This window comes from Antedon bifida, chromosome 4 (genome assembly GCF_963402885.1).
Source record: "Antedon bifida chromosome 4, ecAntBifi1.1, whole genome shotgun sequence".
NCBI classification, from domain to species: domain Eukaryota; kingdom Metazoa; phylum Echinodermata; class Crinoidea; order Comatulida; family Antedonidae; genus Antedon; species Antedon bifida.
Genome location: NC_136229.1, coordinates 25849235 through 25865134, shown reverse-complemented (window position 1 = coordinate 25865134; position 15900 = coordinate 25849235). Strand labels below are relative to the sequence as shown.

The 15900-nt window shown below is 31.5% G+C and overlaps 2 protein-coding genes across 8 annotated transcripts in view; both read right to left on the bottom strand.

Moving 5' to 3' along the window:
* The window catches only part of LOC144840497 (uncharacterized), a 70292-nt gene extending 67869 nt beyond the window's left edge, over positions 1-2423 (bottom strand). For 6 of the 7 annotated variants that reach the window (XM_078696320.1, XM_078696316.1, XM_078696317.1 and 3 more), the window contains exons 1-4: positions 2242-2420; positions 1561-1696; positions 1018-1119; positions 94-275 (exon numbers count right to left, since the gene is read on the bottom strand). In XM_078696320.1, the coding sequence (XP_078552446.1) occupies positions 94-275; positions 1018-1119; positions 1561-1696; positions 2242-2301 (480 nt within the window). In that variant the 5' untranslated portion in view covers positions 2302-2420. Of the gene's footprint in view, positions 1-93; positions 276-1017; positions 1120-1560; positions 1697-2241 lie in introns of all 7 variants that reach the window. The other variant, XM_078696315.1, reaches the window with a different exon arrangement.
* A 387-nt stretch (positions 2424-2810) lies between these two features.
* The window catches only part of LOC144839292 (uncharacterized), a 42138-nt gene continuing 29048 nt past the window's right edge, over positions 2811-15900 (bottom strand). Inside the window, exons 45-64 of the mRNA XM_078694609.1 lie at positions 15248-15396; positions 14774-14884; positions 14612-14654; positions 14461-14508; positions 13869-14333; positions 12936-12998; positions 11967-12259; positions 10572-10688; positions 9440-9518; positions 8475-8662; positions 8245-8359; positions 6789-7069; positions 6306-6428; positions 5747-5822; positions 5228-5376; positions 4763-4870; positions 4210-4252; positions 3933-3995; positions 3523-3612; positions 2811-2992 (exon numbers count right to left, since the gene is read on the bottom strand). Coding sequence (XP_078550735.1) covers positions 2811-2992; positions 3523-3612; positions 3933-3995; positions 4210-4252; positions 4763-4870; positions 5228-5376; positions 5747-5822; positions 6306-6428; positions 6789-7069; positions 8245-8359; positions 8475-8662; positions 9440-9518; positions 10572-10688; positions 11967-12259; positions 12936-12998; positions 13869-14333; positions 14461-14508; positions 14612-14654; positions 14774-14884; positions 15248-15396 — 2786 coding nt within the window. The remainder of the gene's footprint in view (positions 2993-3522; positions 3613-3932; positions 3996-4209; positions 4253-4762; positions 4871-5227; positions 5377-5746; positions 5823-6305; positions 6429-6788; positions 7070-8244; positions 8360-8474; positions 8663-9439; positions 9519-10571; positions 10689-11966; positions 12260-12935; positions 12999-13868; positions 14334-14460; positions 14509-14611; positions 14655-14773; positions 14885-15247; positions 15397-15900) is intronic.

The following is a 15900-nucleotide window of genomic DNA, read 5'->3' as shown; positions in this document are numbered from 1 at the left end:
CATTCAAATTTGATTACTTATGCAAGTGGCTATTTTATTTTGTAAATTGTTCTATTAAATGGTACAGAAACAAATAAGATTCTAGTTACTTACATCCATATATTCGCCAGTGTCTTCATTCAGACATGAACAGTGTTGAGCCTCAAATGTACACATGTTATTGTCGAGACGTCTGGCACCTTCGGGGCAATCACAACGGCTGCACCCTTCAGGGATATTTTCCGGACAGAAGGTATTATGATTGCAGTCTGACTGACACATACAATCTGGGCAAACTGAAACAAAAAAAGATTAGAAACATTTCAAATTCCATTAAAAAAATATTATGGTCTCATAACCAATCATAAAAGGGTGTGTATTTGTCAGCCACGACATAATACAGGTTAGAAGATTAGGCCATTACATAAGAGTCACACAATTCCATTTTTTGCTTACAAGGTTTTTATCATTTCTCAATAAGAGAATTTTTAACTTGTGATGACCTAGAAACAAGTAATTTTCAACTTGTGATGATCTAGGAACAAGTAAGGATATTTACATTGGGCACATATAGGAAAGTTGGAACGTGCTTCCTCACTTTATTCTTTGACGTTTGGTGGTTTTTTGGTCCACCATGCAATACAACAACACATCAATGCATAATATTATTGGTCGTCACAATTCGAAAGCTCACGAATATCTAACTTTTGGCAACTAGACAGGAACAGCTATTGACAACATGTTAACAACCAAATGTAACTAAAAAGGTTTATTCAACGGCTTGTGTGATTCCTAAATAAGTTCTCTGTTTTTTTTTTACTCTACAATTATTTTTAAGTTTAAAATTGTGAACACATTTTAAATATTTTGTCATTTTTGTATATCGCTACTTTTTTATGTTTATCAACTCAATAGTGGAGGTTTTCATCTCTGTTGATTTAAAATAAAATAAATACAATAGAAAATGTAGTATACAGTGCAGTGACATTCATTCTGCTAATACTGCTCAAACTTTGTTATTGCATATTGCATACATACCAAACGTGGTTGGCTGTATTGTTGTGGGTTCGGCAGTAGTTGTTTCTGTTGTTGTGGTTGGTTCTGTTGTAGTTGTTGGTTCTACTGTTGTATAGACATGATCTAAGAAACATAATTCAAAAATTTTAATCTAAATTACAATCCATTTGGATGTTCAACTACTGATCGTGAGATCGGGGTGTGAATCCAACGCTCATCACTTGTATCCTTAGGCAAGATACTTTACAATATTAGCTACTGATGCCATCAATGGATAATATCCTCATAAACAAACAATACAAAATAAATACATAGGAAAATTCCAATTATTTACAATTGAATGCAATCTTAATATTATCTGGGGGTAGGGGGGGGCAGAACATGGGTTAAAATTGACCTTATAGGCTAGAGAGAGTGAATGGAGTAAAGGGTTGCAAAAGGGGTTTCGACCCCTCACCACTACCCCTTCACCTGCTTCCTTTAACAAATGCAATAACACAAAGTTATTGTCAGTATTATTATTACAGCCCTTCATCCCTTCAAACACTCTCCGATGGTACTTACTTGATGGACAACCATACAGTTCAAGTTTCATTGTAAGCAGGAGGTTCATATACACAGGCTCAATGATGACAATTCTAGCATCAAAGGCATCTTCCTCCAACTTTAGAATAGATTCAGAGCTTGGCACATTAAAGATCTATCAAACAACAGTATAATATGTATTTGGCTAATAATGAATAATAACCAGTAGTGAAATAAGGCTAAAGCCCAAAACAGAATTTTTACTTTATGTTATTACAATAAACAAACGATAAAAATAATAATACAATATAATAAAAACTATATTATTACTACATAAATTTAAAATGAATATTCAAAATGCTGTGCCTTCTGTATCAAGTAAGTAACTTACATTTCTGCAATGAATAAATTCATTAGATAAATTTCTACAATACATGAACAATTTGAAGCTAAACTATATAGTTAGTTCTTTCTTATGTGCCAATGAAATAGATTGTACTACAACATGTTGCAAAAAATAATTTCTACCCCAAAATTACTAATGATTATAATATTCCTTACTACTAAGTTCACCGTTTAACAGCGTTCTTACGGTGGAAATAACTCAAATATTCAACCTGCCCCCAAATACACTACTGTATTTGACAAGTATAATTGTCTCTGAAAGTGTATTTACGAAAGTTGAATAATTTTGGATAAAGTAATTAATAAATATCTTACATGTTCAATTTCAGCAATACCGTAGCTACCTTCACCCATTATATAGTTTAGATTGTCCATGGAATGTCCATGTCGAACTTTGAATTTACTGACAATCTCTCCAATTCCAAACACTCGGATACCAGTTACATGTACTGGTTCTGCAAATATGATCTAGGGGAAAAATATAAGATGAAGTAAAAACTATGAATGAAATAATACACTAAAATAGGCCCACTACTTTCAAGTCAATATAATAATATTGTATTTAAATAAGCTTGTAGAAAGGAGGCCATTATAAACATGTATTGTTTTAAGAAAACAAATGGAAAAAACAATAATAAAGAGAAAAAAAAGAGGCTAACATATTAGAATAAAATATAAATAGAAGTGAAAGAATCCAATGGTCTTTGTGAAAGAGTGTAAATACTAATGTATTTTTATAGGTTAGAAAGAACTCAATTACCTTAAGAAAAGTGTAAATAAACACATCTGTAGACAGATTGAACAAGCAATTAGACAATTAGTTTAAACCTGTCTTAATGTCCTGTTCAGTAAAAAATTATAAAGAGATGGAAATTCAACGCCTTTTACGAATTTGAATCTAAAAACATAACTTTACCAACCTTAACATATTGGTCGTTTTGCAAGGTTGTACTCCACTGTTCTTGGCTAATATCCAAACTGCTCTGAAGCCCTGACATCAGTGAGGAATACTCAATAGTAGATGGATAATTTTCCTTATCAGCAATCAATGGTTCAAAACAGGGAACTTTAAAAAACATACATTATTTATTTAATATATTAAATCTGCAATTTATATGGTTCTACATTATAATAATGGAGATTTTCAATTCAATAAAGTTTCAATTGCAATGATGTCCCGTGTACTGGATTTGCAAGAATTGCACACCTTGATTTAATTTCATTTATATGTTCAGAATTTCTTAAAAGTCAATGAAGCGTCATGGCTCACAAGAAGTCCCAGCTTGCAAAAATTAAATCATTAACAAAAAAGTTAAATTCCATAACATTTTAAAATTATAGAGAACAACATTTGCAATTATATTTGTCATGGTACCATAAAGTCAATAGGAATACCATTATTTTATAGTTTTGCATACTTGTGATATCGTAAGTTCTAAGTTCCTAATTGTAGATGATGGTACAGGGGAAATATTACCATTTTACTAATCATATTTGTATTATTGTTATGATTCTTAATAAGTATTAATGCACATCATTTTAACACTGTCATAAATAGGTTATACAAAACACTTTAAATGGCTTAACTGTACATACCTTCTGTTGTCACAAACGTTGTCTCAGTCACAGTAGTGGTGTGCGTTGGTGTCATTGTGGTTGTTGTTACAGTAGTGGTCACAGTGGTTGCTGTTAACAAGAGTAAACAAATTGTTTGTAAACATTATAAGTTCATCACAAAAAAAAAACAAGAGAAAGTGCTTTATCAAAATACCTTTCAGTTTTCAACATTACTCAATTTAATCTCTTTATTTCATCTTAGAGGCTGTCTAAGCTTTTTTATTTCACCAGGGAAGAGTGTTCACCTGGTTTAATGTAATGTATAGTAAGACGCACGCACTATTAGCTTCCCAAGAAGGGTAGAGAATGATAGTCTATACTGTTAACCCACGTGCAGAATTGTGACCAGCAAAGAAACACAAATATAGAAGCAACAATTGTATACATACATTTTGTGGTTGAGTATGATGTTGTTGGGCTTGCAGTTGTTACACAGATTAAATCTTTTGGTTCTGTTAAAAAACAAAAACATAAAAAATAATTAAACAGAATGATTTCAATACATTTTTAAATGAATAAGATGCAAAACAGTAATTAAATATAATGCTACTTTAGAACTCCTATTAAAGGGACACCTTTTGGACCCATCAAAGTTCTCACTTAACAGAGATTTCCCCCGAATAGGGGTTGTTGTAATATGCCAGTCAATTAAAATACAATACTTACTACAATAGCAACAAATGTTTTCGCCTGTCACAAGTTCTTCATCCTAAAAAAATAAAATGTACGTTTTTGTAATATTGGTAAACATTCTTAACTTCCTAATATTGTTTCTGTTAACATAAACTATTGTAATACTGATTGTAAAACTTTAAAATTCATGGCAAGACGGATAGTTAATCTAATATAAATTATTACATTATAAATATTAAGAACACATGAAACTACATACAAACAATGTTGTTTAAAAGTATCCATACATTTAAAATTGGCACATGCAGGATTTACTTGACAAAATTGATTTACAAAACAAAAATGTCTCCTTATTAGAGATGTCTAATAGTAGTAGTATTGAAACATACATTTCGCTTAGTGCATGTCATGGAAAAGTGTCCCTTTTTATGGTTATCACTTGAATACGGGTTCTCAAAGGAGGGATTCTACTGTAAACTGAAACATCCTTGTCAACAATATTCATTTATATAAAAAAAACGAAACAGTCATCTTGTACTTGACCCGTTTGTCATTTGTGTGTATCTTCTTTATGTTTGAAACCTACCTCTTTGCATTCAAGCTCACATATATCCCCACAGCTATCGTACCGGCCTGTGACTGAATTACACTCACATATCTTGCAGTTACCTTCAAATGTCTTTGGTAATCCAACCTATAAATGTTGAATACCATAATAGTATATAGCATGGAGGTATGTAAGGCAATAAATACATTTCATTCAAATGACCAGATATTGTCTAAGTAAAGTACATAATTCTGCTTGTTTCTATGTTAATATAAGCATAGGACATCTAAATGAAGTAAATTATTCTATTGTTACTATGAATGTCATGGTTTGAGAATCTGTTATTGATTAGGTTAGCTCCAACCCACATATTTGAGCATGAGGCCCGTCTCCATAGATGAATATTTGGATGTAGAAATGATAGAATACACCATATTGGTTGCCGCAAATAGTTGTATTCACTTCCTTCAAGCATGTACATGAAGGAATATAAGGTATACATACCTCACATGGCACATTTTCACAGCCAGGGAGTGGTTTACAGTCCCATTGATATACCATAAACTGAACCTCTTTACAGGTACAGTGTTCACAGGCAAATTCATAAGATTCTCCTTCATTGTATGTTTCTCCATCATGGGAACACAAGGCAGCTAAAAAAAAAAAAAATTTACAATAATATGAACTCACTTGCTTATGAGGACCGTCTTCATCCATATCAAGTTTGAGGTACACCACATATTTTCCTTAACGTTTCGATTAATAATGCTTCGAGTGTCATCAGGAGTTATAATATGCAATCAGCAATTTTAGTTTTATCATGAATTTATGCATTTTTATGTATTAGTGTTATATGCTTTTAGTAAAGCATTGACTGGGCATTAAATGTGTAGCCAACGGGCAGAATGTTTACTACCAGATTCTTTTGGTATTGGTAAGCATATTTACAGCTGAATCATTGACTTTCAGCTTATATTCAAATTATATATATATAATTTTAATTAATAAGAAAAAAAAACTTACGCCTGACTGTTGTAGGACCAACTCGGGGAACACAATTACAACATCCATATGTTGGCATATGTAAGTCCATTCCAAGCTAATGTATACAAATATATTGTAATGATTAAGGTGACTTAAGTTTTGCCAACACTATCAAACGTTATGTGTCACAAACATGTGATGTGCCCATATATGAACATTATTATGTCATATCACTACCATGTTTGGGCATATCTACAGCACCATATTTGGGCACATCATGTTTTTTGTTTGATAGTGTAGATAGATTTGAACCTGAACCTTGTTTAAAGTATTGACAATGTAAGACATACAATGTACAAACATGAAACAATATGTTGGTTAACACATAGTTATAATTATATTTCAATTAAAGTTTTAATAAATATCGTCAACTCTCCGAAATACCCTTAGACTAGTTCACACAATGTATATATGTTTGGGTCTATTGGAGCTAATTACCTACAGTACTTAACATTTTCAAGAATAAATTTTGGACCTTTAAAAAAACAGTTTTTTCTATAGTAATGAATGTAAGAAACAAATCAATAAAAGAACTTACAACTTCACAGTCACTTTCTTGCAATTCGCATTCATAGTTGCACTCAGCAACATACTTCTGTTTACTGTCACTGAAGACACATTGGCAGACTTCACAATCACCTTGTGTAACAGTTTCACCAACCTTTTAGCAATAAAAAAATAATAACATTGTTAGGTTAAACTACTATAATTACCTAGATCATAGTGTACTATTAATTATGCCATTATTTTACAATCTTATTAAAATAAAACAATATATATACATACAGCTTCTTATAATATGCTTTTATTTATGTATTGTTGTTGTTATGATATGTTTCAAAACACAAAAATGTACTTTCTTTAAACTTTACTCATTCATTTATGAATACAAATTTGCAAGTAAAACTAGAACTACAGTTTATTATTATATTTTGTAACAAAAAATAGTTTTACGTAATGTTCATGAAGCTAATGAAGTCATTTAGCAAAATTAATTAAGAATTGAACTTATTTGTCTTACTTGAATAATTCTGTTACCCAACAAGCACTGTTCATTATTACAAACTAATTCATCGATTCCCACACAGTATTGCGATCCAGCGAAAGTGTACATTGGAAATAATTCTCGGAATTTTAGATTCGATGAATCATCCTTTTCATAACCTGGCTCACAAGTGCACCTAGTCAAAATGCAATTAAAAAAATCTGCTGGTTGCACATAAGATGGTTTCCATCCTTGTCCAAATGTTACATCTGCTTGTTCATTACATGTAAAATCATGATAACATATAGGATCGCACGCTGAAAGAAAATATAATAAAAAAAATGTTGATTAATGAGAAACGATCTTTGTTTAATGGCTCATTTATATACGATACGATTAGGTTGATAACTCAATAAATATGAATTGTTGTTTGAGAAAAAAACAACAACAAAACAACATCACGGGTGAAATCATAACAAGATAGATGAAAATATAAGATAAATGTGGATTAAGGTAAATTATTTCTGTGGTAATAAAAATAGCAATTGTGATTGAAGGGATATGATAGTATGTGATAGTGATGGTGATAGTTATGGTACTGGTGATGATGACAATGATAATGATGATTTTGTTTATTGTAAAGATGATGTTAGTAATATAACGGTAGTCATGATTTATAATAAGAAGAACATATCTCCTGCAAGTTGTGTGGAGATCAGAATTTTTAGTCGCGTGCTCACTATGTCAGTCGGGTGGTCGGTCGGTCGGTAGGTAAACACTAACTTGAGCACGCGACTGCAGCCATGTATATGGCCTTGTTAATTTTAAAATCTATAAAATTAAGTTCCATCTTAAAAAAAACAATAATAATGAAACTGAGCATTAGTATAATTTAGAATGCTATATATAGCACAATGTAGGAAAATTCAGTTAACAATGTGTATATTTGCTGCGTAACAGCTATTTGTGTTCTGCACAGTAACTTCACGATTTGTGAAAGTTCATTGTTTGACTACAAAACATTGGCAACTTATTTATTGCAGGCGATGTACACTGCATTGTCTGTGGGATGTCTTTTATCCAATGGAAACATTCTAATATAGGCATTCAGTTTGTATCTTATAGGAGGATCCTGCGTCATCAACACTACGTTATGCTGATAGATCAACCTGCAGTAATCACTTGCACTTTGCAGTTTCTAGTATATCTTTACAGTGTCTTTTTGTGTTTAAATGCGTATTGTTAATGAGAGCGAGGATGGTGGTAGTGGTTATTGTGATGGTAAATGGCGGTGGTGATAATAGTGATGATTTGGCGATAATTGAAGAAGATGACGGTGATGAAAGTAGATGTTGGTAATGATAGTGATGATGGTGGTAGTGGTTACAATGATCGTTAATGGTGGTGGACACTGGTTATAATACTGCAAAATGATCATAGGTATAATGATGATGGGTGTGAAATAATTATAAATAATATACTGTATAATTACTTGGTGTTTCGTTGCAGCCTGGTTTGCTAGTATCAACTTGACAATCCCAGGTATATGAACCTGCCATATCGATACATGTACATACTAGGCAAGCGACATCAACAGATTGTTCAGCCTAAAACAGAAATATCAAATTATGATTTATAATATTTAATGTTACTCTTTTATTAAAATGCAATATGATGTATTGAACTCTTAATTGATATATTCTTAATTTGTCTGTCTTCTACCTGGTATATGACTCCCATATATTCACACTTGTTATCACAGATTGGTTCACGAATACATAATTGACTAAGGTCATCCAGTGTGGTTCCTGGCGGACATTCACATGAAGAACAACCTGATGGCAAGGACAGTGTTTCCAAGATATTCATCTCTTCACATGTTGGTTTGTACACACAGCTATCATCGCAAACTATGGACAAATATATATTTTTTTTTATTCAATTCATATTATTATTATTATATTAATTAATTCGTATATATTATATTAATTTATATAAATATATAACTTATAAAATTTTAATAGGATTTATTGCAAATATAAATAACTTTATTTTTCGCGAGGAACGTCATTGCATAATGCATGATGAGAAGGGGTTGGGAGAAAATTCCCAACGTATAATACAATCTTTATGCACTAGTAGTGGCGCTATTGCTCCCACTTTTTTCCCATCATGCATCGCTCACGATATTTGCAAATAACCTTATGCACTACATGCTGTTTCTTGAGGAGTTTCTCAATCTTTAGGTTCTTAGTTCTGAATGTTGCATACACAGAATGTAGAAAAGGCAAGTAGTATTATTGAATACTATTTTTTTTTTGAATTACTGATATATTAAAAGGTTATAAATTGATATGTATTACACTGTACATCTACTCCTCATTAAAATATTCATAATCACAAAAAAAAAAACACTAATGAGATTGTGCTATTTTTAATGTGCATTTTTAGATCTGGATGAGAGAAGCCCGTGATCAATGTTAGAACCAATCACGGTGCTATAAACAGTCCTGGCTTTGTTTGTATCAAACCTGTTAATGGCGGTAATTATCACTGTTGGTTTCGATTGAACAAAATAAAAATAATTCAATTTACAATGAAAAGTCCACGAAGCAATAAAACACACAAATTATTCTCTACCGAAATAAAAAAAAATTTCAGAGCGTCAATAAAATATTAAAAATTACCAATCGTTGGGGGTTCTGTTACTGTTCTTTCAATGCACCGACAACATTCTCCAGCAACATCGTATAAAAATTCGTCTCCCTAACAAATTAATTGAAACACAAAATTATATTTTTACAAAACACACTTAAAGATGAAAAAAACATGAAAAATGGAGATTAATAAAATCAGAATGATGATTGAATATAGTGTTAGTGAAGTGAAAAAAAACCCCCAAAAAATGTCTTCACTTATAAAATGACAAATATACGGTTAAATTCAACCAAAAACTCATTGGCTGGCAGTCAATTTGACTAGTTTTTTCAGGTAAATATTTTTCAAAGTGACATTAAAATGGCAACAATAACAAATAATAATAAAATAAAAAAATTTCAGTGGGACAATATATCTTTAATGATTTAAATAATTATATACAACCATTATGAAGCAATGATATGGAATCTGTGTAAAAAAAATGTTTAAAGTGTTTTCACCGTGCATTATTTTGAAAAAAATGGTAAGCTAGTTATTATGTATACTTTAAAATAGCATATGGATTTGCTAATCATGATTTCCGCTTTTCTTTGACCTGGTGTAGGCGTGTAAATGTGGGTGCATAGGTGATCTTACACAGAATAAAATTTCATTTAATATTAGTATTCGATATACAACTTAAAATACCACTAATAGACAGCATAGCGTGTATTATATTTATTATTTTTATAAGCACAAATCAATCGCAAATTGTGTGCTGTCGCTAAGATTTTGTCTCTTGGAGATCATGTGCATAACAGACTTAACAAACTACTTTGTGAACCAAAATTCAGACAGTAGTTATGATACAAATATAGATACAAAATGTTACAAAAATTCACAATAACCAAAAAGGGTGGTACACATTTTACAGACAATACAAAGTTAAGAAATACATTCATAAGGGTTGGAAATATGTTCAATGTTTTCGTCCTATGTGCCGTAGCTTAAAAAAAGATTTACAATTAAAGTAAACAATATAACAAATTTGTATAAATCATATGTGTTATCTAGCAATAAGTAATTCTTGAATTATGTTGAACTTTTAATGAAAATGTGCCAATAGTTATTTGAAAGCAGCGTTGGCATAGAGTTGTGAAAGTTAAAATAGGTTACACAAACCTGGCAGTCTTCTTGTGTCAATTTACACTGCTTAGTGCACTGAGCAACAGACATACCAGATTGATCTTCAACACACTCACAAACCTCACATTCACCACGTTCAACCTGTTCTCCGTCCTGAAAAACAATTTTTAATGAATTTATACACAGTATTTTAATATAGTGCACATGCAACATTAAATGGGTTAAATTTAAAATACAGATTCCTTTTATTATCCACTATAATGGAAATTACAGTGCTCATATTTTGGCTTAAAATAAATATAAGGAAAAACAAATATATAACAAATCTTTTGTTATAATGTCGTATCCCAGCTGGGTAGAACGAGTAATAATAATAATAATACATTTATGTAGCGCCTTTTCAATAAAACTGTTCAAAGTGCTTTACAATACATAGCATAGTAAAAATCAGAATATTAACATATATTTAAATAATTTTTATACATTTCCTAGCATAAGAATTAAAACAATTTACATTCCAATATAATTATATCAAATATCATAGACCTACTTTAAAATCATAAAAGAAGCATGAGATACATTACAACATTAAAACCTGAAAAAATCCTTATCCATTGATGTGAGAGGTTAGTGTCCTAAAAAAACGGATAGGCTTTGCGAACCATGTACATTTTTAATTTAGTTTTAAAGGCGTTCAGTGATATGATTTCAGCGGGGAGGGGATTCTAAAGTGTGGGTGCAGCATTTGCGAAACTTCTCTCTCCAAGATTGAATAAAATCTGTTTTTACAGTAACAGTTTATAATGAGGATTTTTTTAAATAAATTTTAAAATAAATAATAATGAAAAATTAATACAAAATATTGAATATATTTTGTAAGTGTGTGTATAATTGTTTAATTAATCTTGATTGATTGATACAAGAGACTCCTTAAATAACAATAATAATTCGTCATCTTATACAGCGCTTACAGTATAATGCTCAAATCTTATAATATAGTGTTTATAATGCTCAAAGCCTCTAAGTGCTTCACATTATTACCGCAGTTTATTTTTAACAAACATGTACAGTATGGAAACATATTTCCATAATGTTGCAGCTAGTAATTAGCATACTGTAGTTGTTACACCTGGGTTAAAGAGAGACAAACGTAAGTAAAGTGGCTTGCCTAAGGACACAGGAAATACGAAGAGCATTGAACTCGAACTCCAGATCGCGTAATCAGAAGTCCAACGTTCAACACATGGCACACGATATGTGCTTTTAATTATGAAAAATATGAAAAGCCGGACTATGTTTCATTAATGCCAACACATGTACTGTAGCTTGCTGTAAACTAATACAAATAAGCATGGGTGAATTCTGTAATAAGTCGTAAATGATGCTGTTTAAGCCTATAGACGAACATAAATAGAGGGTGAACATACTTACAGCTATAATTATATTAGAGTCCAAAATACAGCTTGAACCACATTCCTTTTCTTCACGACTAAGACACAGGTATGTGTTGCCAGACACTGATTCTTTAAACATGGCACGAATAGCATTATTATTTGATAAGCTATCCCTCACAGACCCTGGAGCACAGCTACACTCAGTGTTCAGGCAACTGGGGTTAAACGATGGCATTTTATGTGCTGGTATATTGTATTTCCAACTTTGGCCAAACGTCATTTCAGAAATTTGCTGACATGAGACAACAAAGTCACATGCTACATCACACCCTGAATTAAAAATGTTAGGAAAAAATAAATAAAAACGACAGTGAGAATGAGGTGCCTCCTCCCGTATAATGAACCGTCCACATCTTGAACCACAGTTAGCATTGCCTATTGTTTTAAGGGATTGGTAAATGGAAATTGCTTCACAAGGTATTTCAATGATTGGTGATCAGTAAAGACAATTAACATTCATAATTTTAAAGTGGACAGTTTTTCAAAAGACCTGTATTCATTACTAGTTATAACTATGGTTGTAAAGCAGTAAATTCAAAATAGTTTACATAAAAAGTAACGTCACGGTAACAGCACACGTTACGGACACTACAATTGATAATGAATTGACAGAATTAAAACCAATAAGAAACCATGTTTTTGAAATGTCTTTGTACATTCAGCTTATTTCAAAATAGTTCGTAAGAGATGTATATTTTAGAGAAGGGGTTCGCTATTCACACAAATTATTGCTAATTGTACATCATGCACCATGAATTACGGTAGACACACTTTTTTTTTTTGCATCCTCGCTTTGGAATTACCACTTTTGATTTATTTAAAAAAAATTTTTAAAATAATTATTTAACACATTTCAGGATACAATGTGCCTTTGATGTTTGATTATTATTGTTTGATCCTAAAAGCAATCATACATGTGAATGCATAAAATAGTAATAATACTTACGAGGATATTTGGTTGTTTGTGGCACATTTATTGTTGTGAAAGCTGAAGCAGCCGTTGTAGATTCTGAAATGTATTATGTATGGAAAGTAATGTTAAAACTGTTCTCCTTCGGTGCTAGTTATATTAATTACCTTGCACATTATTATATAAGTTATACACTTTATAGTTTAGTTAGAGTATCAAATAAATAAATAATTTTTATTTTGTTCTTAGAAGAAAATGACATATTATCGTATTTTATATATGCATATATATATATATAAATCCAAAGGCAAATTACTGAAAAAATGACAATGCTGTGTGTATCAGTGGCTGGATCTCAATGGAGAAAAAACGAAAAGCTAAATCAAAACGATAAAGTAAAACAGCCAGAAAAGTTAGCAGAGCTACATATATATATATATGACTTTTTCTCATTCTCACAGATTTCCTAATCTTTATTGTTTCAAATAAATTAATTAAATTTCAGTATATCACCGGGCGGTTTAGAATTAATGTTCTTTGCCTCTTGTGTTTATATGTATATATATATAAACCCGCCCGGTGATATACTAAAATTTAATTAATTAATTTGAAACAATAAAGATGAATATATATATATATATATATATTCTACTCTGATTCAGACTCCACCCTGCCTCCTTTTGTTGTATTTCTTTTATTTCTGTCCACCCAGGCAGCACTTGCCAGCTCTTATACTATGACGTTATCCAAATTCCTTCACTTGCACTGATGAAGAGCTAGTGTTGCCCGAAAGCTCTGCTAACTTTTCTGGCTGTTTTACTTATCGTTTTGATTTAGCTTTTTTTTTTGTATCTCCATTGAGATTCAGCCACTGATACCCACAGCATTGTCATTTCAGTAATTTGCCTTTGGATTTATATATATATATATATATGTTCTCTAAATGTTTATCAAAAATAAGTTTCATACCTCCACAATTTTCTTCATCAGCTCCATCAGGGCAATTCCAGACACCATCGCAGATGAGACTATCTCTTGGAATCATACTGCCATCGGCACACTGCCTGACGCATCGTGGTGGTTCTGTTGTTGGCTGTTCAGTTGTTGATGTTTCTGTTGTAGAATGTCGTGTTGTTGTTTGTGTCGTAGTGTATGTTGTGGAAGGTTGATATTTAGTTGTTGATTCTGGTGTGGTTGATGGCATTGAAGTTGTGGAATGATGATACACTGTTGTCGACTCTGGTGTAGTTGATGGCATTTCAGTAGTGGAATGATGATACATTGTTGTTGATTCTGGTGTGGTTGATGGCATTCCAGTTGTGGAATGATGATATATTGTTGATTCTGGTGTGGTTGATGGCATTCCAGTTGTGGAATGATGATACATTGTTGTCGATTCTGGTGTAGTTGATGGCATTGACGTTGTTGAGTGTGCTTTAATAGAAAAAAGAGTTATCAGAGATATCAAATATATTTAAGTAAGTACACAATTATTTGTATGCATTTGAACAAAAAATATAAAAAAGAACTGAAAAGAATGAAAAAAAAAATTATTACATACATTTTGTTGTTGGGCTTTCTGTTGAAACGCACTGCAAATCTTTGGGTGCTGAATATTAAAAAATACAGGACACACATTATTTTTTCTAATCTACTTTTCTTTCAAACTACTTACATTGAACTTAATATATGGTACTAACAATTTAACTTACTACAATAGCAGCAGATGTTCTCTCCTGTTACAAGTTCTTCATCCTTAGAAAAAGAAATTAATTTTGTAAACATTGTTATAGTTTGACATTTTCCTAAGTATGTTTTTTTTTTGTATTTTAAAATGTATTGATGGAATTTTATTAGACTAGCAAAGCACATACCTCTTTACATGTTATACTGCAAGTATCTTCACAAACACCATCATATCTACCTGTGTCTAGGTTGCAATAGCAATCTTTGCAATTACTTGAAAACAGTTGTGAGGTGCCCTCCTAAAAAATAGAAAAGAATTTAATCTAACAAATACTGTATTTATGTGAATAAAAGAACCAGAATACTAAATAGTCAATACAAAAAATTAACCTTGCAAAATGTCGAGTGTAAGTGTAGTTGGGTGCTATTTGATAAATGCTTGGACATTCAGTTAACAGTACAGAACAATTAGATATGCGCAGTAACACCTCGGAACATCTCAGAACAAAATCAGGCAGCTCGCTTATGTGTTTTCTCTGACTAAGAGGTAAACTGTAAAATCTTGGAAGATTCTCCAAAAATTGTCTTCACACTATGTGTTACAAGTACATTACTTTTTGAAGATGTGAAAATGGTATTACCAGTAAAAAACGTAAACTCACCACACATGGTTCTTCATTGCAGCCTAGGAGTGGTAAACATGTCCAGTCATATCTCATGTAGCTGACTTCCTTACAAGTACATCGTTCACAGGCGGCTTCATAATACTCACCAACATTGTAAATATTTGAATTTCGTAGGCACATGGCAGCTAAAAAAAATGTTTAACATGTAATGGTAAAATGCATCTACTGTATATATAAATCTACATGTAAAGCTCTATCTACACTATCATACGTTATGTGACAACAAAGGACGTCATATCACTACCATATTTGGCACACTTTTTTTGTCAAGCTAGTTTAATAGTGAAGATAGAGCTCAATGAAGCATATCTATTTTGAAAGTTAAAGCTGGGTGAGAGATGTTCATGAGTTTTATTTACAGAAAATAAGACCTCTAGTTGGACATTTTTACTATCTTGATTACTTTACAGCATTCTTTCTGACATCCAAGGATCTGTAAAAGGCTTTTAATATATTTTTCATAAACAATTATTATTCTTAATATTTAATAATTAAATATGAGTACAAAGTATATAAATGCGAACACATATCATTATTATTATGGGCCCTAGTTAGAAGTAAATACTTGTCTCTTCCTGATATGTACAGTATTCATATATATACACCAACTACTTTGTAAATTAGGAGGA